General features: G+C 49.3%; 1 protein-coding gene across 2 annotated transcripts in view; it reads right to left on the bottom strand.

The window, feature by feature from the left end:
* Window positions 1–19,572: 19,572 nt before the first annotated feature.
* KAZN (kazrin, periplakin interacting protein) overlaps window positions 19,573–24,445 on the bottom strand; it is a 1,331,681-nt gene continuing 1,326,808 nt past the window's right edge. For both annotated transcript variants that reach the window (XM_069545947.1, XM_069545948.1), the window contains one exon: window positions 19,573–23,074. In XM_069545947.1, the coding sequence (XP_069402048.1) occupies window positions 22,910–23,074 (165 nt within the window). In that variant the 3' untranslated portion in view covers window positions 19,573–22,909. The remainder of the gene's footprint in view (window positions 23,075–24,445) is intronic.

A 24,445-nucleotide genomic window follows, 5' to 3' on the forward strand; every position in this document is an offset into this window, starting at 1 on the left:
TCGGGGTTGGCAGGGCTGCACTGTCCAGATGCTCTCATTTCTGGGTGAGAAGCTGAGGCCAGCAAAGGCTGCAGCTCCTGTGCTGAGGGTCACCCAGCCAATCAGAGGCAGCGCTGGACTTGAACTCTCCTGCTCTGACCACCAGGGCATGGCCCTTTCTACTCGGCCCTGACACCCCTCTCCTCTTGCCTGTATGTTTCTCAAATTCTGGTTGAAGAAAATAGCTGTTCTGTCGCCCCAGGCACGCATATGAGGCACATTGGAGAGCCCCAGAAGGCCAGGGCATCCCTCTTTTTTTGTCCTTTTCTGAGCCTTGGGACCCTAGGAGAGCACCCATTACTCTCCAGGGAATTGATTTGCCCACAGGTCTTTTTCTGGCAGAACATATACTCCTTGAGCAGGGAGGGACTGCATCCCATGGGTTTCCTTATTGCCCATGACAAGCTTGAGATCCCACCCAGAGAAGGACATCTGATAAGCATTTGATGAATGGATGTGTGTGTCATAGTATGTGTGTGTGTGTGTGTGTCATAGTATGTGTGTGTGTGTGCGTGCTCAGTCATGTCTGACTCTTTGTGATCCCATGGACTGTAGCTTCTCTGTCTGTGGGATTTCCCAGGCAAGAATACCAGAGTGGGTTGCCATTTCCTCCTCCAGGGGATCTTCCCGACCCAGGGATCAAACCCACATATCCTGCATTGGCAGGTGGATTCTGTGCCACTGAGCCACCCGGGAAGCCCTCATCATAGCATGATCTATTTTCATTCCAAATAGAATTTCAAACTATTTCTTTGCCTCCACCTGCTCCCTTCTTAGCTAGAACCACTCCCCAAGCTGAACTCTAGTGCATGGGTGGGTACATGGTGAACTCAGCGGTGATTATTTTATGCTGGGATTTAAAGGCTTTGCTGCTCATAATTCTCCTTTATGTGAGCCCCCCGCAACCCAGGGAGAGAAAGATATGACTGTTCTTAAGTGCCTTCCAGATGAGGCCACTGAGATTGGGTTCTCCCCTACGTCAAGGCCGTGCAGGAGGTAAGGGGTGAAGGCAGGTCCCTGGTGCTGAAGCCCATCCCCTTTCAGCCGTGACTGAGCCTCCATGGACTGTCTAAAAGTACCTCCTGGCCAGGTGAGTTGCGGATCGCATGTTCCTAGTTGAGCTTGAGGGTTTCCTCAGAGCCCTCTGGGGTTCTGTGGAGCACAGTGTGCCCACCACTGCTTTAGGGATTTCTTCCTTAAGTGATGATCGTAGAGCTGTTCTCTCTGCCAGGGCTAAGAAGAGTAAGGACCAAAGTTGCAGTTCTAGTCCTGGCTTTTTTTTTTTTTTAATACCTGGCTTTGACTCTTGCAAGCTGTGTGACCTTGGCCAAGCCACGTCTCCTCTGTGGACCTCAGTCCCCTCACCTGTGATGTGAGCTTGTCAGACCACATGCCCCACTGTCCACGCTAAAGGCGGGGCCCAACCAGCCAGCTCCTACGTCCCAGAGCTGGCCCAGGCAAGAGACAAAGAGCTGGTCCCAGGACCCTCTGCTTCTTCGGCTGGTGAGGGGTCTTCCTATCTTGGATGATTCTGGAAGATTCCTGAAGAGCATTGGTTTTATGCCTGCAGCGGCTCCCTGACAAGGCCACTTCGGCTGAGGGGCTCAGAGGCTCAGGGAGTAGCTGGAGAGGAGCCAGGTTTGCTGAAGACGGGACAGGAGGCCTGGGTGAGGAGTGTTGGCAGGGCCGCCCCAGGGCTACCTCCCAGGCTCTGCTCTTCCCAGTCGACCTGTGTCCCACCTCTCATCACAGCCCTTCCTGAAGAGCCCAGAGAACAGCATCTTGTTTTTACCTTGCTCCAGCTCTTTGGCCTCAGCCTGGAGATGTCCCCCATAGTCCCTGAGGCAGGAATCTCCTGGCTGGTTACAAGGGCTCACTTGGACAACAGTCAGTGTCTTTGTTGGACAACAAGGATAAGAAGAAAAATTACAAGAGCTGTAATTGATAGACCCTAACAGCCACCTGGGGGAGACTGTCCCAGGGCCTATGGGTCCCTTACCATTTCATCCTCATGACAACACAGGAAGGGTTATTGCCACCTCATTTTACAGATGAGCAGACTGAGGCCCCGAGAGGTAACACATGTCTGAGGTCCCACAGTTGGTAAGAGGCTGCGTGAACATTTGAAGGCAGGCAGGCAGGCTCATGGGCAGGGTCTTAGTTGCCACAGATCCTCTAAGGAGAGGCCCATTTCCCTCAGAATCAGACCTATAACCAGAAGCCGCAATTCAGAGGATGAGCTCCAGCGGCTGAATACGCCCGGCTGGGGCAGGGGAAATGATCTCCTCTGTGCCTGCATAGCCTTGGGACCCGTCATTGCTAACTGCGTTCCCGGCCATCATTTGCAAGTGGTTCATGGGGCAAGAGTTAGGGCCAGAAATCAGGAAAAGAATGAAGAATATTTTCTCCTTTTTGAAACGTGGAGTTCAGACCTGCTGGGTTGTACCTTGGTGACACTTATCCCAAATGTTATTTGGATAAATTGGGAGATTAGGAGCAACTTAGATACATGACTATATAGAAAACATAACTATAAAATAGGTGACTAATAAAGACCTACTGTAGAGCACAGGGAACTCTACCCAGCACTCTGTAATGACCTACACGGGCAAAGATTCTAAAAAAGAGTGCATATATGTGTATGTACAGCTGATTCACTTTGCTGTACACCTGAAACTAATACAACATTGTAAACTAACTATACTCTAATACAAATTTTTTAAATAATAAATTTGAAAACTTGAGGAAGATTAAAACCTTTGGTACCTGTTCCCTCCGTTGTCAGCTCCATGAGGGCAGCGGCCAGGTCACTCTTATTCTCTCGATGAAAGGCCAGTGCCCATCACAGTGCCTGGCATGACGGAGGTGACTGACAGATGTTGGCCAATCTTCCCGGAGGGAGGAGGATGCCTCTTTAACATTAAGCACAGGGCGTGCAGCATGGTGTGAGGGTTTTCTCCGGTCAGGTGCTGAGATGTTAGCCTGGAGCTCTGCGACCTGCCCCGGGCTCCCTCGAATGTCCCTGTGTTTCAAGCCGGGGGTGTTTGTGTCCCCAGCCTTGTGCTGTGAGGGTTGGTGGCCTCTGTCCTGGGCAACATTTTCCTACAGGGACACCAGTTCACTTGTGGCCGGAAACCCCAGGCTCTGTGTGATGCCATGTCTCAGACTCTGCCTTGCCAGGAACAAGGTGGGGCCCAGAGAAGGATGGGTGCCCCCAGGACAAGGGGCAGAGCTGGAGCCACAGCCTGGCAGGCACAGACTTGCTGTGCAATACTGTGGTTTATCTTAAACAGATTCATGCAACTTTGACAGTCTTCTCAATTAGACACTCACATTTGAGTGCATAAAATATCGAGACTTCCCTGATGGTCTTGTGGCTAAGACTCTGCGCTCCCAGTGCAGGGGGACCAAGTTTGAGCACTGGTCAGGGGAATTAGACCCCCACAGGCCGCCACTAAGACCCAGCACAGACAAATAAATGAATTAATTTTAAAAAATCAGATGTATTGATGGATTGGTACAGGCATAAGAGATAGATAAGTGATAAAGTATAGAAAAAAGGTAACTAGTACAATCCAGATGGCCAATATACCTATGCTTGTTAGAGAATTCTTTCACAATGTCTGTTTTAACATTTTCACAATAATGATGATCTGAATGGCAATGCACTCACATTTGCTTTAATATATACAGTACAAACTAACTTTTCCATGCCTCAGTTTCTTCATCTGTAAAATGTGATACTAAGAATACTTGCTTGTGGTTATGCTGTGAGGACTGAATGAATTTTATTAGAGTCAAAGAACTTAGAAAAGTGCCTGGCACCTAGTAAGCACTATTTAAGATGAGCTATTATTATTTTTAATTTCTATTAAATGATACAAATGGACTTACCTACAAAACAGAAAGAGACTCACAGACTTAGAAAAGAAACTCGTGGTTGCCTGGGAAAAGCAAAGTTGAGGACTTTGGGAAGGTCATGTACACATTCTCTATTTAAGCTGGATAACCAACAAAAACCTACTGTGCAGCACACGGAGCTCTGCTCAATGCTATGCGCCAGTCTGGATGGGAGGGGTGATTGGGGGAGAATGGAAACATGTATATGTATGGTTGAGTCCCTTCACTGTTCACCTGAAATGCTCACAACATTGTTAATTGGCTATACCTCAATACCAAATGTTTTTGGTGTTAAATAATAATAAATTTCTGTTAGCTACCAGTTGGAGTAGGAAATGGCAACTTGCTCCAGCATTCTTGCCTGGAAAATTCCAAGGAGAGTGGAGCCCGGCAAGCTACAGTCCACGGGGCTGCAAACAGTCAGACACGACTGAGTGAGCACACACACACCAATTAGTCTTTTATCAGTTTTCATCAAACTTTTAAGTACATTTTGGAAAGGAAGTGCTGTGTTCCTGTAAATCATTATTGTCTTGGTGTATTAGTTATCTACTGCTGTGTAACAAAGTTTCTCCAAACTTGGTGGTTCTGGGAAAAACAACAGTCACTATCTCACAGTTTCTAAGGGTCAGGAGCCAGGTGTGGCTTAGCTGGGGGACACTGGCTCAAGGTCACTCACAGGCTGCAAAGAAGGTGCCAGCTGAGGCTGCATCAGCTCAAGTTTCCATGAGGCAAGAGCCATCTCCAGGCTCATTCCCTGGTAGGATTCAGGTCTCTGCTGCCTGTTGGTCTGAGATTGACCTCAGTTCCTTGCCATATGAGTCTGTCCGTAGCTCAGCTTACAACTTGGCAGGTGGCATCGTTGATGAGAGCAAAGAAGGGACAGAGAATGAGAAGAGAGGTGGAGAGTGAGTGAATTCAGTCTTTTATAACCTGAAGAGTGACATCCCATCCTTTTTGCTGGATGACATGGTTAGATAGCATCACCAACTCAATAGACAGGAATTTGAGCAAACTCTGGGAGTTAGTGAAGGACGGAAGAGCCTGGTGTGCTACAGTCTATGGGGTCGCAAAGAGTTGGACATGACTGAGTGACTGAACAACAACGATATTCTCAGAAGCAAGCCACACTCCTGGGAAGGGGATTTGATCAGAGCATGAACACCAGGAAGTGGGGCCATTGGAGCAATTATAGGAGCTGCCTGTCACCCCTGGGCATCAATTTGAGATCAGGTGCATTAGAAAGAACACAGGCTTGGGGTGAGGCAGAAACAGTTTGATGCCAGCTTTTCCTCTTTATCGGTAAAATAGCACATTTCTCAACCTCACTGAGCCTCATCTGTAAAATGGAGGCCGTTTCAGCTGCCCCACTGGGGCTGAGATGTGAGTCAAGTGTGATCCACTGTGGTATGCTGCCTTGCTCGTGTACTAGATTCCTAGGGCTGGTGTAACAGTTCCCAAGTTTAGCAGTTTAAACAACTAAAATGCATTATTTTAGAGTTCTTCTCTGGTGGCTCAGCCAGTAAAGAATCTGCCTGCAATGCAGGACACCCAGGTTTGATCCCCGATTTGGGAAGATCCCTGGAAAAGGGAACGGCAACCCACTCCAGTATTCTTGCCTGGAGAACTTCATGGACAGAGGAGCCTGGACAGAGGGCTTCATGGACAGAGGGCTCCAGTCCATGGGGTCACAAAGAGTTGGACACGACTGAGTGACTAACACACACAGAGTTCTGTAGGGCAGAAGGCTGACATGGGCCTTTGCTGTGTTGAGTCGCTAAGTTGTGTCTGACTCTTTGTGACCCCAAGAACTGCAGCACACCAGGCTTCCCTGTCTCTCACTGTCTCCCGGGGTTTGCTCAAATTCATGTCCATTGAGTCGGTGATGCCATCCAACCACCTCATCCTCTGTTGCCCCTTCTCTAGCCCTCAGTCTTTACCAGCATCAGGGTCTTTTCCAATGTGTCAGCTCTCCTTTTCTGTCTCTCTCATCTTTTAAGGCCCCACAGGATTACCGTGGGTCCACCCGCACAATCCTAAAATAGGATAATCTCCCTATTTTAAGGTTTCCTGGTTAGCAAGCAGTTCCACCAGCAACCTTGATTCCTTATTTGTCACATAAGTTAACATAGTTCTAGGGATTAGGAGGTTTGGGGGCCATACATCCTCCTATAGTCCTTCCACAAACATGTCTTCATTTGCCCCGAGGTGTCTGCCTCCCCACACCCCACACTCCATACACAGCTGCCTGATTGTCCCTGTGGCATCCTGGCACCCAAGAGGGAGAGGTCCTCCTTGGCACACCCAGAGGCCAGGAGGAAGGCCTATTCATTCTGTAGGAACATGAGGAGGAGGCAGGTGCTGGACAAGGTGAAGTTTATGGACATTCCTCAGGCGCCCCAGCTGTGTGTCTGATTCCCTCCGGGCTGCTCACACAGTCTCCAGAGGCTGTTTTTATCCCTCTCGTCCTGGGAACAATGGATGGCTGCTCCCCACCTGTTCACCACATGTGTCCTGCTCCTGGAGGCCACCCACCTGGGACTTTCTCGGAGAAGGGAAACAGCTGGTGCCTCCTGTTGAAGTTGCATCACAGAGGCAGGCCTCCTGGTTGGCATTGGCCCCTTACTGCAGCTGGACTTCTGCTGGGCGGGGGTGGTGGGGTGGTGGGGTGGTCTCCTGGGTGGAAGGGAATCTGGGTGAACAGGTGGCAAATTTGTCCCGAGGCCAGCTTCCAAATTTTGCTTGTCCCATTGAAGATGTGTCCCTTGTCTTCTGTGTGGAAAGAAGAGTGGCCCTTTTCGGGCTGCAGGAAAGGGCACGGATCCCCCTCCAGCTGGCTTGCTGGGCCTGGATTGCTGGGCCGTCTGTGCTGGTTTGCTCTTTCCTGGGTTGGGCGGGGCTGTGGTGAGGAGTGTATCATCTTGCCATCTAGTGGCGAGTTGTGGGACTGCAGGCCGTAATGGCCCAAACATGATCTCTGGCTCAAGCGGACTCTTTAGGGCACCACGGACTGTATGTAACCTGCCAGGCTCCTCTGTCCATGGAATTCTCCAGGCAATACTGGAATGGATTGCCATTTCCTCCTCCAGGGGATCTTTCTGACCCAGGAATCGAGCCTGTGTCTCCTGCATTGGCAGGTAAATTCTTTACCAATGTACCACCAGGGAGGCCTGGCGTGCTGTGGTTCATGGGGTCGCAAAAAGTAGGACACGACTGAGCGACTGAACTGAACTGAACTGAACCAGGGAAACCCAGCATCTACCCTGGCTTTTAACCCAAGGCGGTGGTCCCAACCTCTGGCAGTGCCACAGAATCACACAAAGAGGTTTTGAAAAATACATTTGCTCGAGCCCCACTCTACACCTCCATCAGAACACTTGCCATTTAGCTTTAGAGTATAGATCCCCAGGCCCTACCTCTAAATTCTAAATTACTAGGTTTGGAATAAGTCCTCGGAATCTGAATTCTTAACCAGACTTCTCCAGTGACTCCAAGGGCAACTTGACTTGAACTCCACTGATTCAACAGCTCATAAGATAAGTGAGCCAACTGTGGGACGTGGACTTTAAAGAAAAAAAAAAACCAATGATGTTCTCTTCAGTCATATTATTAGAAACATGCCATCAAGATTAAACAAGGATATAATATAGTAGTTAAAAGCATCTAGGTTTGTGTCCTACTTTTGCTGTTGCTGGTTTTGTGACCTTAAGCCAATGTCTGTCATTTGTTGCAAGACTTGATACGATAAATAATGTACAGAGCGCTTAGCACAGGGCCTGTGTATGTGCTAAGTCACTTCAATGGTGTCTGACTCTATGGGACCCTATGGACTAGAGGCCTACAGGCTTTCTGTCCATGGGATTCTCCAGGCAAGAACGCTGGAGTGGGTTGGCATGCCCTCCTCCAGGGGATCTTTCCAACTCAGGGATCCAACTTGTGTCTCTTAAGTCTCCTGCACTGGCAGGCGGGTTCTTTACCATTAGTGCCACCTGGCCCTTAGGAAATGGGCCCTGTGTTAACAGTCTACTGGACAGATTGCTTAGATCTGTTGGGAGTTTCATTTCAGTGACATATTTATGAAAGGGATGTCCAGAAGAGGAGGAGATGGAAGTGAGAGGAGAGGAGACCTTGAGGAAGAACCAAGGGGAAGGCTTGGGGGTCTGTATCCGGGAGGCAGAGGTCTTGGGGAGCAAGGTGTGGGTGTTGTGTAATAATCACCAGGTTGCTGTCACGGAAACCTTCAGTCGCTGAGTGAGAACTCTTGTGCAGTAGAACATGAGTGGTTCCAGTGCCTCATCTGTACCCCTCATGGAGTGTGATCTGACCGTGGTGGACACGCAGACAAACATTTGTTGTGACAGCCATTTACATAGTTATGGCACACTTGTTACACATAGGGACATATCCATTGTATGTACATGTGTACATGTATGTATGTATGCATGTTGATATATTAGAAAAAATAAAGTCAACATCCCAGGGCAGGACTTCCCTGCTGGTTCAGTGGTTAAGACTTTGTCTTCCAATGCAGGGAGTGTGGGTTCAATCCCTGGTCGTGGAGATAAGATCCCAAATACTCGAGGCCCAAAAACCAAAACATAAGACAGAAGCAATATTGTAACAAATTCAATAAAGTCTTTATAAATGATCTAAATGAAAAAAATCTTAAAAAAAAATCCCAGGGTTCTGCTTTCATAGAGATAAGTAGCAATGTGGGGCCTGAGCCATATTTAAAATACATATATATTTGTTACAGACTGAATGTTTGCACCCCCAGCCTAATCCCAGTGTCTTGATATTTGGCAGTGCCTTTGGAAGATGATTAGGTCATGGGGGTGGAGCCTTCATGAATGGGATTAATGCCCTCATTATAAAAGAGAACCCAGAGAGCTCCCTCACCCCTTCTGCCTGACAAGGACGCAATGAGAAGACACCTGTCTTCCACCTGGAAGAGGGCTCACACCAGAGCCTGGCTGCATCACCACCCTGATCTTACATTTCCAGCCTTCAGAACTCTGAGAAACATATTTCTGCTGTTTTGAAGCCCTCCTCACCCCTGTCTGGGGTGCTTGGTTATCGCAGTCCAAATGGACTGAGATGTGACGTCACTAATGTAGAGCTGGTCTGAGGGTGTGGCAGACACAGTCCGAGTGGCATTGGGTAACCTGGCCTCAGAGGAGCTGTCCACTCGGGTTTGGAGGTGGACGTTGGTGATGCTCCTGGTTGCTTTCCCATGAATGTGCACTGCACCCCATGATTCCACATACCCAAGGGGCTGCATCTGTGAAAGGGGGGCCATCTTTAGCAAGCCAGCCTGACGCTGCTGACCACCTCAATGCTGGTGTTCGTTTGGTTAAGTGCCTGCAAAACCGCAAACCTGGACAGTTCCAGAGAACGAAGGTGCCAATGAACCTGTCTGCTTGGCCCCCTGCCCACCTAGTGGGCATCTCTTGCAGGTTTCCCCCCTTCCTGGATTGTTTGTTTTCCTCACAGACCCTGCTTTCATGTTGTTTCTTTTATGTCCACTTTTTATTATTTTTTTCTTTTTTTTTTTTAGTTTTTTATTTTTTAATTTTAAAATCTTTAATTCTTACATGCGTTCCCAAACATGAATCCCCCTCCCACCTCCCTTATGTCCACTTTTTAAAACATTATTTTAAAAAGATATTTACTTATTTGGCTGTCCTGGGTCTTAGCTGTGGCACGTGGGATCTTCAGTCTTTCTTGCAGCATGTGGGATCTTTTTTAGCTCTGGCATGTGGATTCTTAGCTATGATGTGTGAGCTCTAATTCCCTGGCCAGGGATGGAACCTGTGTCCCCTGCATAGGTAGCTCTGAGTTTTAGCCACTGGACCACCAGGGAAGTCCCTTTTTGTCCATTTTTTGAGGTCTGAGACCTTATTGGGTCCACCATCTACTTCAGACAATGCCATCTGCCTGGAGCACAAGGCTCCAAGTGATCGCAGGCTCAGTGTTGCCAGGGTAACACTAGCTCTGCCCTCGTGGCTCCAGACTGACCTCTCTGCTGAGCCAGAGCTGAGTGGTTCTGGAGAAGACCCTGCTGAACAGAGCAGCACTGAGACCCATCAAGAAATGGAAAGTGAGGTGACATCCCTTGGGGTGTCCAGACAGCAGGTGGCAACAGGAGACACAGGACAACAAAGGCATATCCTCCGCACATGCAGTTTGGCCTCTGACTTTGCAACATCACAAGCTCAAGGGAGGGCATCTCTAGCTAGGAAGATTGGGTCAATTAAAAAAAAAAAGGATTTAAAGATTATTTCATCTTTCCATTATTCTGTGTAATGCAGACAGAATGCTTGAAATGCAGGGGGAGGTTGTGTGTCCGCATGCATGTGAGCATATGTGTGTAGGTGTCTGGAAAGTAGCGGGTGGGAAAAAGGGCAGGGATTGCTTTGGGGTGAAGCCCAGTGGGTGGAGGGGTCTCTTTTAGGGTCTAGAGATTGAAACCCAATTCCAGTCGATTTAAGCAGGTGATAGTGGGCCTGTATGGGAGTGTCATGGACTAAATTGTGTGCCCCCCAAATTCGTATGTTGAAATCCTAAACCCCATACCTCAGGATGTGACTATTTGGAAATGGAAGTCTTTTTCTTTTTCCTTTTTTTTAATCAAAGGATAATTGCTTTACAGAATTTTGTTGTTTTCTGTCAAACCCCAACATGAATCAACCATAAGTATAAATATATCCCCTCCCTTTTGAACCTCCCTCCCATCTCGAGATGGGAGTCTTTTAAAGGGTGATTAAGTTTACATGAGATCATTAAGTTTACATGAGATCAGGGTGGACCCTGATCCATGTGACTGGTGTCCTTATAAGAAGAGATGAGGACACCCACACGCAGAGGGGCTACACAGGGAGAAAATGACTGTCTACAAATCAAAGAGAGCCTCAGAGAAAACCCACTCTGCCAACACCTTGGTCTCGGATTTCTAGACTCTAGAACTGTGGGACATTAAATTTCTGCGTTTTAAAAAGCCCTGATGTTATGATGACCCTAGCAAACTAATATCGGGAAGGAGTGAGACGGGTGGGAGAGGGGAGAGTGTCATTTAAGCAACCCCCCAGGAAGCAGGGGTGGACTTGGCTTCAGGGACAGTGGGATCCAGGGAATATGACAATCCACCCTGCTCCCTCTCCCATCTTATACGAGGCTATGGTTTGGCCTCCTCCTCTTGGGTATCTCCTTTGTGGGAGGGACATGGCAGCCTGCACTCTGGGGCAATTTCATAACTCAAGATCTAAAAGGAAAGCAAGAGCTAACCTTCCACTCATGATCTGAAACCATCCAGGAAGGGATTCTGATTTTCCCTTCTCAGGTCTCAGGGCCCACTCCTGGGGCCATCTGCAATGGCTGGGGGGAGGGGGGATGCAGGGCTGGGTTAGGGTTCCAGCCTGGATCACCTGCTCTCCCTGAAGGCAGGGGGCGGGGCTGATGGTGGAGGCTGCAGGACAAGAGGGCACTTGATCAACAATCCACAAGGCCAACAGAAGAGGGGAACGTGAGATCCTGAGGCCCAACAGGGAAAGGAAGCAGCCCAGGTCATACGCTCTGTGTCTGTGGCCGGCCGAGCTAGCAGGGAGGAAAGTGGGGGGAGTGGAGGGAGGCAGGGGGCATTACTCCCTGCCAGGTCTACAACTGCCAGCGTGGTTGAAAGAGAAGGCAAACTGGCACATCAGCTGCTGTCAGACTCCATCACTAATTTTCTTGTTTCCTGTTTTGTTTGTTTGTTTTTTTAAGTAAAACGGGGAGGATGGAGGAGGATGAGCCATTATAAGTACTCACTCAACCAGACCATTCTGATCCCTAAATTGTTACCTTGTTTGAAGTCAGGAGCTCAGGAGCTGACTTTGCCCTTTAAACCCGTAATTTACAGAGCAATTTTCTGCTAGGCAGAGAGTGGATCTCGCCTTCCGGTAATGCCCCCACTTAATCTTGGAAAGTCTCTTCAGCCCTGCAAACATCTGGCTTGAAGAATTTTTTACTGTAAACAGCTGGGTGTGGCCGGCCAGCCTCAGGGCAGTGGGTACCAGCGCAGACTCTGCAGATAGCCGGTCTGCGGTGCTAAGATCTCAGCTCCCACGGGCCAGCTCGGGACTCTGGGAATCTATGTAAAGTCTCCGTACCTCAGTTTCCCTGTTTGTCAGATGAGAAAAGTCAGTGTTAGTCATTCAGTTGTGTCTGACGATGGACAGGGAAGCCTGGCACGCTGCGATTTATGGGGTCGCAAAGAGTCGGACACGACTGAGCGACTGAACTGAACTGTGTCTGATTCTGCGGCCCTGTGGACTGTAGCCCTCCAGGCTTCTCTGTCCATGGGATTTCCCAGGCAAGAATACTGGAGTGGGTTGCCATTTCCTTCTCCAGTGGATCTTCTTGACCCAGGGATTGAACCCTGGTCTCCTGCATAGCAGGCAGATTCTGTACCATCTGAGCCACCAGGGAATCCCAGATGAGAAAAACAATGTCTATCAGAAAGGGGTTCTGGGAGGAGTAAATGGGCAAAACCACATACAGATGTGACTCTCAATTGTAGATGATTTTGCCTCGATGGGGGGTATCTGGCAATGTCTGGAGAAACTTGGGGCTGTCAGGTCTAGAGGGGGTTACACTCTTGTCTTCTAGTGAGTGGGGGCAAGGGATGCTGCTAAACATCCTGCAATGCACAGGACATCACGCCAACCCCCGAAGTACCTCCAGGGTGTCAGCGGTGCAGAGGTTGAAAAACCCTGTCGTGAAGGGTAAGTGTCCGATCAGTGTTGGCTATTAGACCCGATCTCTGAATTCTCACTTTTGTTTCTGGTGCTGTCAGGCACCTGGACTCAAAGTTCTTTTTCCTCTCTGAATATCAGGGGCTCCTCTTCCCTGGGGATCCCTGCCCCACTGCAGGAAGAAGCATCTTTCAGGAAAGACCAATCTCCCACCTCTCCTCCCGCAGGCCATATGAAAGGATCCCACACCACAAAGTCCCCTGAGAGTCCCAGGGCACTGGATTCTTCAGTCGGTGCACGTGCGGTCCCCTCAGGACGTGACACTCTGGGCTGATCCCACCCCTGGTGGGCTTGTGAGCCTAGTCTACTCAGCCCATGGGATTCCACCCTGAGACTTTACTAGAACTACTGGATGAGAGCCTCTCTTATGTATGGATAGCTAAGCTGGGAGTGTGTGTGTCTTGTGGCAATTTTGCCTGGAAATGAAACTGTCTGTGCTGGGAGCCAGCGTGAGGAATCCCACCCGTGACAAGGTCATGTGGCAGAGATCTGATGGGCAAGGCGAGTTAGATCTCAGGGTGTCCCCCTGGAATTTCCTGAGCATGTACCCCCAAAACCAAAAATCTGCCGGCCTTTGTACTCTGCTTTTCCACTCTTCTGACACACTCTGGAAAAAGTCAACCCAGGGCTTTAGTCTTCTGCATTTGAAAGGGATGTTTCAGTTAAACCCCCTCTGATAACTCTCTAGCTTGCCTTAACAGGTTCCCCCGGACCTCTTACAGCTTGTGAATTGCTTACAGCCCCCCAGCTGCGAGAGGCACAAAGCTTAAAGCATCTTAAAGATACAGAGCCTTTTCTAAAGAGCTAAAAATCATATTAGTGACAGGTTTTCACTGTTGACTCAATGATTGCCGCCAGGCCTCCATATTCTTTATCTTTTAGGCACCTGGGAGGGTGTTAATCAATGTAAACAGGATATGGAAAAGGATATATAATAGTTTTGATGTTAGCAACACTAGACTTTTGAGTTAATAACTTTTCTTTTGTTATAAATCACTGTACTCCTTTTACTTGTTATAAATTGCTGTATCTTTGCTATGTAAGAATGTAACTTTATTTAGTGCTTTCTGAGAGTGGCACCAGACTTTGGGAAGAACAACACAAATAAGTCTTCTGGTTGACAAACCCTTATCAGAAAAAAGGCTGTAAAATGTTAATTGGCCCTTTTGGCTGGAAGATGATGTAAATCACCTAAGACTTGTGTATACAACTAGGTATGCAGAGAGAAAAGCCTGGTTTTGATAAGAGCCTGGGCTGCTAACGCTGCATAATTTTGTACTACCCATTGATCTCTATGTACAATCAAAAAGGTATAAAAGGCTTTGCTAGACAATAGAGGCCGGGCCAGTCGCTGGACTGGTTTCCCCCGTGTCTTCTCTTTACTCTAATTTCTGGCTGAATTCCCATCTGGGGCGTGGAGGCTCGCCATGTCTACTTACTTGTCCCGGCTTCTAAGATCCGTAAGAGAGAGAGCCCAAGGTGGGGCACTCTCCGATATTCAAATGGACGCCAGTGGCCTAACGTAGATGGTGCAAGCTCCTTGTCTGGAACTTTATTGGCTTTCCATGTAAACCAAGTTATTCAGCCTCTTTTCTCCACTTAATTTTCCTACTATACTATTATTTCCTAATCTTATATTAATAAATAAATAAGTTTTTTCCTCGCCAATGCCATCCCCACTTCAAATTCCCTGGATCCACCAGAGCTGGACCCCAGCATGTCTGGAAATGAACCTGTCTGGAAATGAACCTGTCTGGGAATGAATCTGACATAGAAAGGCAAAGCCAAGGGATGAGGAAAGATGAAGATCCTGAAAATATCACTTGCCACTTTGGATCCAAAGCCTCTGTGTTTTAAACTTATTTATGGCTGCACTGCCATTTATGGGGTCGCACAGAGTCAGACACGACTGAAGCGACTTAGCAGCAGCAGCAGCAGCAGCGCTGGGTCTTCGTTGCTGTCTGTGGGCTTTCTCTAGTTGCAGTGGGCGGGGGCTGCTTCCTCGTTGTGGTGTGTGGGCTTCTTTTTGCAGTGGCTTCTCTTGTGATGGAGCATGGGGCTTCAGAAGCTGTGGCACGCAGGCTCTAGAGCATGTGGGCTTCAGTAATAGCTCACAGGCTTTGTTGCCCCAGGAATCTTAGTTCCTGGACTAGGGATCGAACTCATGTATCCTGCGCTGGCAGGCAGATTCTTAACCACTGGACTGCCAGGGAAGTTGCATCCGGCACTATTCTTTACAGATGCTGATCAATTCCTTTCTGTTCTTAAGCTAGTTTTTGAATTGGGTCACTGGCTACACAGAAATACACTTGTCCTAGAATTTTTCTTCCCCCAGTTAAGTTTTTCTAGGGCCTTGCCTACCCTCTCCCCATCCATTCATCAAATCATAAGCTTCTTGAGGACAGGGATTGTATAGACAACTAAATTCTCTCTGGGTTCTATGTGGCAACAGAACTTTCTGCCATGATGAGAATGTTCTGTATCTCACAGGCAGCTATGAGGTGCTTGAAATGGGCTGGTGCTACTGAGAAATGGAATTTTAAATTTTACTTAATTTTAATTGGTTGGTAATTTAAATTTAAAGTGGCTTGGCTGCCAGATCAAACAGCATAGTGGGATAGCATCTTGCCGTGGTGGTGGTGGTGGTGCTCAGCTGATTTTTATTGATTGATGGATTGATCTGTTCATGTGCTTAATGAACAGGGAGAGGGTGACGATGCTGTATTGGTGGATATAGTACGTGGGCAGTCACGGCCCCACAGGTCCCAGGCAGATAAATGTAATGCAAAGTTGAGAATGTAGAATGTTTCAGAGGAGGCCCAGATCAGATTCTTTGGAAGTTCAGGGAGATCATTGTGGTCCAGAGGGAGACTGGGGGTCGGATCAAACAGTGTTCTCAAGGGGATTAATCAAAAATGGGATAGATGAGTCTGTGTGTTGCTGAGGGGTTGTTCTGGGAGGCAGGCCTATATCTGCAGTGCGCATAGAAGGGTGGGGCCAGGCAGGATGGTGCACGTAGGTGGGGCTCTGGTTCTCAGCTCTGAAGCCTGGGAGAAGCCCCTTCACTCGCCATGCCTGTTTTCTCATCAGTAAAACAGAGTGAGTAACAGTATGCCTGCCTCCTCTGTCCGTGGGATTTTTCCAGGCAAGAGCACTGGAGTAGGTTGCCATTTCCTTCTCCAGGGGATCTTCCTGGCCCAGGATTGAACCTGCATCTCCTGTGTCTCAGGAGAATCGCAGGCAGATTCTTTGCCCCTGGGAAAGCCCCACATGGATAGAACAAACACACAGTCTTAGCTACTAATGATGATGCAAACTGGGTCCCCACCTCTGGGGGGCATGGTGAGACTCAGGACCCTCCCAGAGACCCAGCCCCTCACCTCAGCCCTGCAGTGGGCTCTGTCCCTCCATCCAGCAGTGCATGGATGCTAAGTTGCTTCTGTCATGTGTGACTCTTTGTGACCCCATGGTCTGTAGCCCACCAGGCTCCTCTTCCATGGGATTTTCCAGGCAAGAATACTGGAGAGGGTTGCCATTTCCTCCTCCAGGGGATCTTCCCAACCCAGGGATCAAACCCACATCTCTTGTGTCTCCTGCATTGGCAGGCAGGTTCTTTACCACTAGCGCCACCTGGGAAGCCATCCATCAGTACACCCCCTACATGCTAGGGTTGCCTGGTCTATGGGAAGTCAACCCCAGGAAGACAATCTTGGGTACAGATGAATAGAGAGGAGCTGGGCATTTCATTCAGGTTCAATCAAGTTTCATTCGAGGTTCCTTCCTTACTCTTGGAAACCAGCAGCACATCTGGCAACCAGAATGGCCTAAAATAGACATCTTGGGTTTCCACGTGGGGCAATAGAAGAGGCACTTGGCATCTCTGTTGCCTCCAAGTCATCTGTGCCCTGGGAGCCCTAGTGCCCATGGGGCGATTGCATCATTCTGCAACCAGGGAACCTAATTTAGCCAAGAACCACAGCAAAGGGAAAGAAGGACCCATTGTGCAGAAGGCGGGGGCTTGTGTCCGATTGTGCCACTAGGGAACATTCCTAATTGCATCAGGGATGACACAGATGGGCAGGAGCCAGCTCAAGTGCCCTGGGAGTGGACAGAGACCCAGCAGAGGCTCTGCTGCTGCCTGATGCGCCTTGAGCCCCTCAAGAGATAAGCCTCTCTCTCCCTCACTCCCTTCACTCCAGCCATGTGGGCCTTTAAAAAAAAATCTATTTAAGTGTTTATAAAATTTGGCAGTGCCAGGTCTTAGCTGTAGCATGTGTGATCTAGTTCCCTGACCAGGGATCGAACCTGGGGCCCCTGCATTAGGAGTGGGAGGTCTTAGCCGCTGGACCACCAGGGAAGTCCACACATGGGCCCTTTTTTCAGCCCTATTTACTGTGCTGCTCCCACAGGACCTTTGCACACGCTGACCTGCTGTCTGGAATCCTCTACCCTTTCCTCGTCACCTGCTGAACTGCCTTCAGCCCAGGCCTCACTTCCTCTCATCTACGTTAAATCCTCATAAGATAAGCTCTCTGACTACCAGCTACCTTGGCTCTCTTGGTCAAGGTTACAATTTCACGCCACCCCAGAATATTTCATTTATGCCTCTCTTCCTTCAGTTCAGTCACTTAGTCATGTCTGACTCTTAGTGACCCCATGGACTGCAGCACCCCAGGCTTCCCTGTCCATCACCAACTCCTGGAGCATGCTCAAACTCATGTCCATTGAGTTGGTGATGTCATCCAACCATCTCATCCTCTGTTATCCCCTTCTCCTCCTGCCTTTAATCTTTCCCAGCATCAGGGTCTTTTCAAATGAGTCAGTTCTTTGCATTAGGTAGCCAAAGTATTGGAGCTTCAGCTTCAGCATCAGAACTTCCAATGAATATTCAGGACTGATTTCCTTTAGGATGGACTGGTTGTATCTCTCTGCAGTCCAACGGACTCTCTAGAGTCTTCTCCAAAACCACAGTTCTAAAGCATCAATTCTTCAGTGCTCAGCTTTCTTTATGGTCCAACTCTCACATCCATACATGACTACTGAAAAAACTACTCTCTTACCGGCTGGACAGTAATTTCTGTGTGGACAGAGGCTGGGCAGAATTTCATTCACATTGTCTCCATCCAGAAGGGGATGACAGAGGATGAGATGGTTGGATGACATCACTCAACTCAAAGGACATGACTTTGAGCAAACTCAAGGAAACAGTGACGGACAGGGAAGCCTGGTGTGCTGCAGTCCACGGGGATGCAAAGAGTTGGACACGACTGAGTGACTGAACACCTGCCTACTGGATGTTCTTCCCCCAGATCTTTGCAGGGCTGGCTCCTGCTCAAAACTTATATCTCAGCTCAAAAGTTCTCTGGGGCCTCCACTCCTCCATCACACCTACCACTTTTCGCATCCAACATCAGTCACCCCAGTCATGGATGAGGTTCTTGTCTTCCTTCGCTACATTATATGAGTTCTACCCTTGTATCCCAAGCACTAAGAACAGGCCATGGCACCCGAGAGGATTCAGTAAATACAGTGCACATGGTCAGCCTGCTGAGGCTGGCTGTGCCCAGGCCCATCTCACAGTGTCTTCTAACTCTTCCAAACCTTCCCTGTTCAATGCACATTTCCTGAGGGTCCACCCTCTGCCTAAGCTTAGCAATGAGTTGGAGAGTCAGGCTGGGCTCCTGTCCTGGGACAAGCGAACAGTTGGGTTCACTGGGTTGGAGCTCCATCAGGACCAATTGGACCTCTGGGTGGAACCCTCAGACCAGCCCCCACCTCCTGTGATTTGGGCTTTGCCAGAAGGGCCCAGCTGTCAGCCAGGATCTTAATACTCAGAGTATGTCTCTGAACCAAAAGTACAACCTGGGAGTATATTAGAAATGTGAACCCCAGGCCCCACTACAGACCTCCTGAGTTAGCATCTGCATTCCAGAAACACCTGTCCCTCCCAGGTGCACACTGAAGCCTGTGTGTTCCACCACTGCAGACTGAATGTCTGCATCCTCCCAGAATTTATATATTGATAAACCCTAACCTGCAGGTGTTGGTATTAGGAGGTGGGGCCCGCCTGGAGGTGATCAGGGCATGAAGGTGGGGTCCTCATGATGGGATTAGTGCACTTGTAAGATGAGACGTCAGGGAGTTGGCATCCTCTCTCTCCCACTCCAGTCCGTGAGGGCACAATGAGATATGAAGACACAATGAGAAGGCCACCATCTGCCAAGCAGGAAGAGAGTGCTCACCACGGGCTGTATTGGCTGGCACCTGGATCTTGAACTTCCCAGCCTCTAGAACCCTGAGGGATGAATGTTGGTTGTTTAAGACCCCTAGTCACTGGTATTATGTTGTAGCAGCCTGAGCCACTGAAACGACCACAAAAAAAGTCTATTCTGATCATCTGGAAATATGAATTCCCTGGAGGAGGGACACAGCAAAGCGAATGATACCAAGGGTGTGGTGACTTGTTTCCCCCCTGACAATGTGGTCCCAGGATATAACGCAGCACTCTGACAGGAGGCACCAGACTTTTCCAATAGGACAGAATGCATCAGAATGCATCCATTTTGAATCCTACCACCTGGAAAGGTTAAGTGGGTTAATCCACCTGCTGGAAGGTGGGGGTAGGGGTACTCAGCGGGGAGGAGCAAGTCCAGGATTTGGAGGCGGGTGACTAAGTTTGAGTCCTACTCTGTAATGTATCAGCTTTTTGGAGCTAGACAGGCCTCCCAACCTTAGTCTCAGTTTCTCCATCTATGAAATGGGTTAATAACACCCCGTCAAAGAGACTGTTGAGAAAACTGAATGAGAACACACAGAGGAAAAGGCCAGCTCATCAGTGAAGTGCTGTGAAGTAGTATTTATTGTTACAGTGTTAAAATTCACTCTTGGGAAGACATTCAGGGCCATGACCAGCAATTAAATGTCAGGAACATCATCCTAGTTCATGGACAACTTGTTTCCTTTGTAGCCAAAAACTCCTGGGGGTGTTAGGGCTCAGGAAATTATTCTCATCAGCCAACTGCTGGGAAGGATGTTAGTGTCAGAAGATGCTGTTTGGCACAGGGCTTCTTTTTCTTGCCACTCAACTGCCAGGAGCCCACTGCAACCTCGAAGGGCAGAGCAGAAGTGATGGTGTCCAGAACATATGGGCTGTGATGGGAAGGGGGAGAGCAAGGCTTGGAACATCTTGCCAAATCGTCCCATTCTGCTGGACCCAGACCCATTCAGTGGCCTTGAGATTTGGGGTCACTGCTCTGAGGCCCCTCCATGCTGGCTGGGCTGCGGTGAGAGCCCTTCCCCTCAGCTTCCTCTGGCCCAGGTGCTTCTGCGGAGTCTCCCTGTCCCTGTCTCCTGCATCCTGGGGTCCAATGACTGCAATGATGAGACAGATGGATTTATGGGAGAAAGGCCCTGCTCAGCCAAGGCCAAGGGAGCTTTCCAGAGGTGCAGAGGGTTAGAAAGCTGAGCCTTCTTATGGCTCCAGCCCCCAGGTACTAGGAGGAATATGGGGTGTGTCTGCCTACCCTGGTTTTCCCCAACCTCTGGCAGCAACTATCTCTTTGGAAAGGGCCAGCACCCATGGGTACAGGTGACATCACCTCAGAGAAGCACAGGCATATGGTTCCCAGGTCCAGGTGTCATGTCACCACCCTTTAAGGACCAAAACCATGACCCAGGCTGTTTGGACAGGATGTGGCCAGTCAATGTTCCATGGGTGGCCACACTGCCAGCCTTTGCTAACCAGCTACCAGAACCTCTGCCGAGATCACATGCCCTGCTCTTCTTGCCTGCCCTGTAGCAGGGCTGACATTTAGGATTTTTCCAACAGACAGAGCTTTTCTTGGTTTAACTCTGTGTAGAGCTTGTTCACTTATCAGCCAACCCATCCTCATGTTGAAAAGTCAGTTCCAAATGCTCACCTGACTGCCAGGGACACAGAAAATTGGGCAAGTGAGAATGTGAACTTAGAGCATCATTTGGACCAAAAGGCGCATTTGAGGTTGCCCATGTTGCCCCAGGCCTGCTAGCTGAATGCTGAGAATGTTTCGGGCAGTGCCATTCCTTCCAGTGACCCCTCAGTTGTCCACTTGCCCATCTTGCCCCCAGTGGGCCTGAGTGGGGAACAATGCATTGGTTTCATACAATCAGACCCACATTCAGGCACCTCCCTGTCTGCCACTCCTGCTCACCTTGTGAGAAACACTGCCTTTCCGCTTTGCTGCTTCCTGAGAGGCAGATCCTGGCGCCCCCCAGTCACCCAGCCTGGATGCTGGCCTGGGAGTGACCTGCAGCATCAGGTTAGAGGGAGGTTTTACTCCCCTCTCTGGGCTGAGCATTGCAGCCTCAAACCCCATGTATGTGGCTTGATGACATAAAGATAGTGAGTTTGGAGCCTCAGCAAAGCCAAGTCAGGTTCCAGAGCCTCACTCCTTGGGCCCAGGAATCAGACATGTGTCCCTAGGAGGTCAAACGCTCAGACCAGAGGGGGCATGCCTGTCTAAAAAGCTGTGCTTCTGTTAAGTTTAGAATATAATGGTCTTCGGCCTCAGGGAGGAGGAATTTTTAAGCTCATTGGGCCTAGGTTTGTGCTTTTCCCTTGAGGGGAAATCATTCATTGGGTTGAAGACCAGGCGCTTTGATGGTTCTTGGAGGCCAACCCCTGCTTCCAGTCCTGGAAATTCAAACCTTTTATAGACTGGTGGTGCCAAAGGCCTCATTGGAAGTCAACCATTGTGGGTCCAAATGAATCATGTGCTTTGATAACCAAAGTGTAAGTGGACCCCCAATACTGTCTGTCCACCCCTAATCATTTCTTAGTAATGAGGTCAATGAATTCAAGTCTGAACACAGGAATCAAACTGGTTTTCAAGGGCTGCGGGATTTTCCTCTTTTGGGGGTCCAGTCCCATGGGGGCCCTAGAGAGCTTGCACATTAAACATGCCTTGCCCTCCTTGTGCACACTGCTCCAACCAAAGAGTTGGAGAGAACAAGTACAGTATCAATTCTGTGTTGTAAATGGGAAATGAGACACCCATCCCAGATCCCATAACTTCCCACTTGTCTCCTGAGAGGGTAAGAATGTTACAGAGGTTAGCAAGTGTTAATCCTCACAACATCCCCAGGAGGGAACCAGAAGTATTGTAGATGAAGCTGCTGAGGCACAGAGAGGTGAGGCCACTGGGAATAAGCCACACAGCAAAACAGCAGCAGAGTCAAGAAGAAGGCTGGGGGTCCTCTCCGTCACCTCAGCGACTGGTGAGACTCAGCTCCGTTCGGGCACTGCTGAGCACACCTGTGTGTCAGGTGACAGCAAGGTCTGTCGCGTCAACGAGAAGCATTTCCCTGCTCCACTGTCACACTCGGGACAAGTTGTCACAGACCGAACTCAGTCACTCCCAGTCTTGTTGACACGATGTCCTTCATCCAGATGACGGGGTGCCCACAGTTCCTAGGAAGGCTGCTGCTCAGCCCCACCTCTACAGGGATCATCGCCCTCCTTCACCCAGTGGAGCCCCGCCCCCAGGGAGGGGCCAGGTAGCCCTTCAATACATCCACACTGACATGACACAAGGCTTTTAAGATTTGAATGACACTCCTGTTTTGCATTCTCCCAAGGGAGATTCAATGACCCAAGTCAGAAGCTAAGTTCTTGGTCATAGAGGGCATGTATGTGGGAGCTGAGACCACCACCAGGCTGGCTGGAAGGGTCCACATGAGGATGGTTAGCCCCCAGCCTTGCAAGCTCCTGGCATTGCTACCACTGGGCTCTGTGTATCTCGCTAGAGTCCTACCTGCTCCTCTTGGGATGGTATCTTGGGGAACTCTGTGCTTCTTTACACCCAGGAGGCTTAGTTCAAGGCTCCCAGGATCACCTGGACTGCTCAGTGGCTGAGTCACTCAGTGGCAGAGCCTTGATAATGGAGGTGCTGGGCACCCTGATTGGTCCTTCGGGCTAGTCTTATTCCAGGGAGCAGGGAAGTCCTCAGTCCGCTCCAGGCAGGCAGGCTGGTGTCCCCTCGTTCTGTGGGGATCCCATTCAAAGTCACGGCAGTCTGCTGAGATTTCTGGGGACCAGAGGAGCATCCTCAGGCCGAACTGACTATGTACAGTGGTGACGGTCCCGGGATGGCCTGCCTCCCCGGGTCTTTCCATGTTGGGTCCGGTGGAACATCTGCTCCTTACACGTTGGTGACCTCCAAGCCATTATAGCCCTCCAGACGGCACTGCTCCAGCCTGCCCTGGGAGTCCTCGTCTCCGCAGTCTTCATTTTGAAGAGAGCCATAGTCATCATGGAAATCGGGGTCTTTGTTGCTGAAGCCCCTTCCTATCTTTCCCAGGGGCAGCTGAGAAGAGAGGAAGGAGAACAAAGGGCAGGAAGCAGAGAAAAAAGAATTGAGTGTTCTTGGATCTGGGAAATGTGGTATCTCTAACTGCTGTGTGTCCTTGAGTAACTTATCTAACCACTCTGTGGTTCTATGAGTAACAATTCTCCCTTGCTCAGGGAGACTGAGAGGAGGATTTCTGTGAGTTAACCTTATGTTGTGTCCCCAACCTGAAGGAACCAGCTGGTTGCTGAGAGTGAGGACAAGTATAGTCTTTCTGATTACCCATCAAAATTTCTCTCTTCCTCCTCAGCAGGAAGAGAGGGGAGAATGTGCGGGTTTGAGGTCTGACTGCATTCCCAGGTCAAGAAGAAATATTCTAGATGTGGCAGAAAAAGTGCGGGTTTTGGTGACTCAGAAACTGGGGTTTGGATCCCTGCTCTGCCACTTCCCAGCTGTGTGACCTTAGACAAGTCACCCGCCTTACACGTTGGTGACCTCCAACTACAGTTTTCTCAGCTACAAAATAGAGCTGGCAATTCCTTTCTCTCAGAGTTTGTGCAAAGAGTAGAAATCCCATCTGGGAAGCACGTAGCAAGGTGCTGGCCATACCGTGCGTGCAAGCTCAGTCACGTCCAGCTCTTTGCAACCCTATGAACTGTAGCCTGCCAGGATCCTCTGTCCATGGGATTCTCTAAGCACGAATACTGGAGTGGGTTGCCATTTCCTCTCCCAGGGGATCTTCCTGACCCAGGGATCCAGCCTGTGTCTTGTGCATTGGCAGGCGGATTCTTTACCACTGAGCCGCATGGGAAGCCTCAAGGCACTGGCAGAGAGTAGCTATTGTTATCAGACATGGTGGACCCGCAATAAATATTTCTCTCTTATTTTGAACAGACGTTTATTGGAGTAGTTGTGACAACGTTGTGTAATTATTTATTTGACTGCCTTTCTTTCCAGACCAGTGTTTCATAACCTTTATTTCTATTGTTGTCCCCTTTAAAAAGATGACCTTTTACATATTTTTTCCCTAATCACACCCCCAGCATGAAATTTTCATACCACAGGGCCTCTGTGCACGTGTTCATGTGCCATGTGTATATCTGTGCTTTACACATAAAAAGAGTAAGACTTTCTGCATCCTCCACTCTGAGAACCAATTCTGACCGCCTTGGGGGTGATAGGACCCCCAGGCGGGAATGTACATTCTAGACTGAAAGCATCTTAATGGTGAGGATGGCCATTTATCCATGCTTGTCACCCATCCTCAGGACATGTCTGGGATGTGCTTAGTACCCAAAACTGTCAGCTGAATGAATGGAAGATTTTGAATTACCCACTTCTGCTGTCTGTGTCTACGCACCTCCGTTTAAGAGTCTGTGTTGTCTCTGA

The sequence above is a fragment of the Ovis canadensis genome, chromosome 12 (assembly GCF_042477335.2).
Source record: "Ovis canadensis isolate MfBH-ARS-UI-01 breed Bighorn chromosome 12, ARS-UI_OviCan_v2, whole genome shotgun sequence".
NCBI classification, from domain to species: domain Eukaryota; kingdom Metazoa; phylum Chordata; class Mammalia; order Artiodactyla; family Bovidae; genus Ovis; species Ovis canadensis.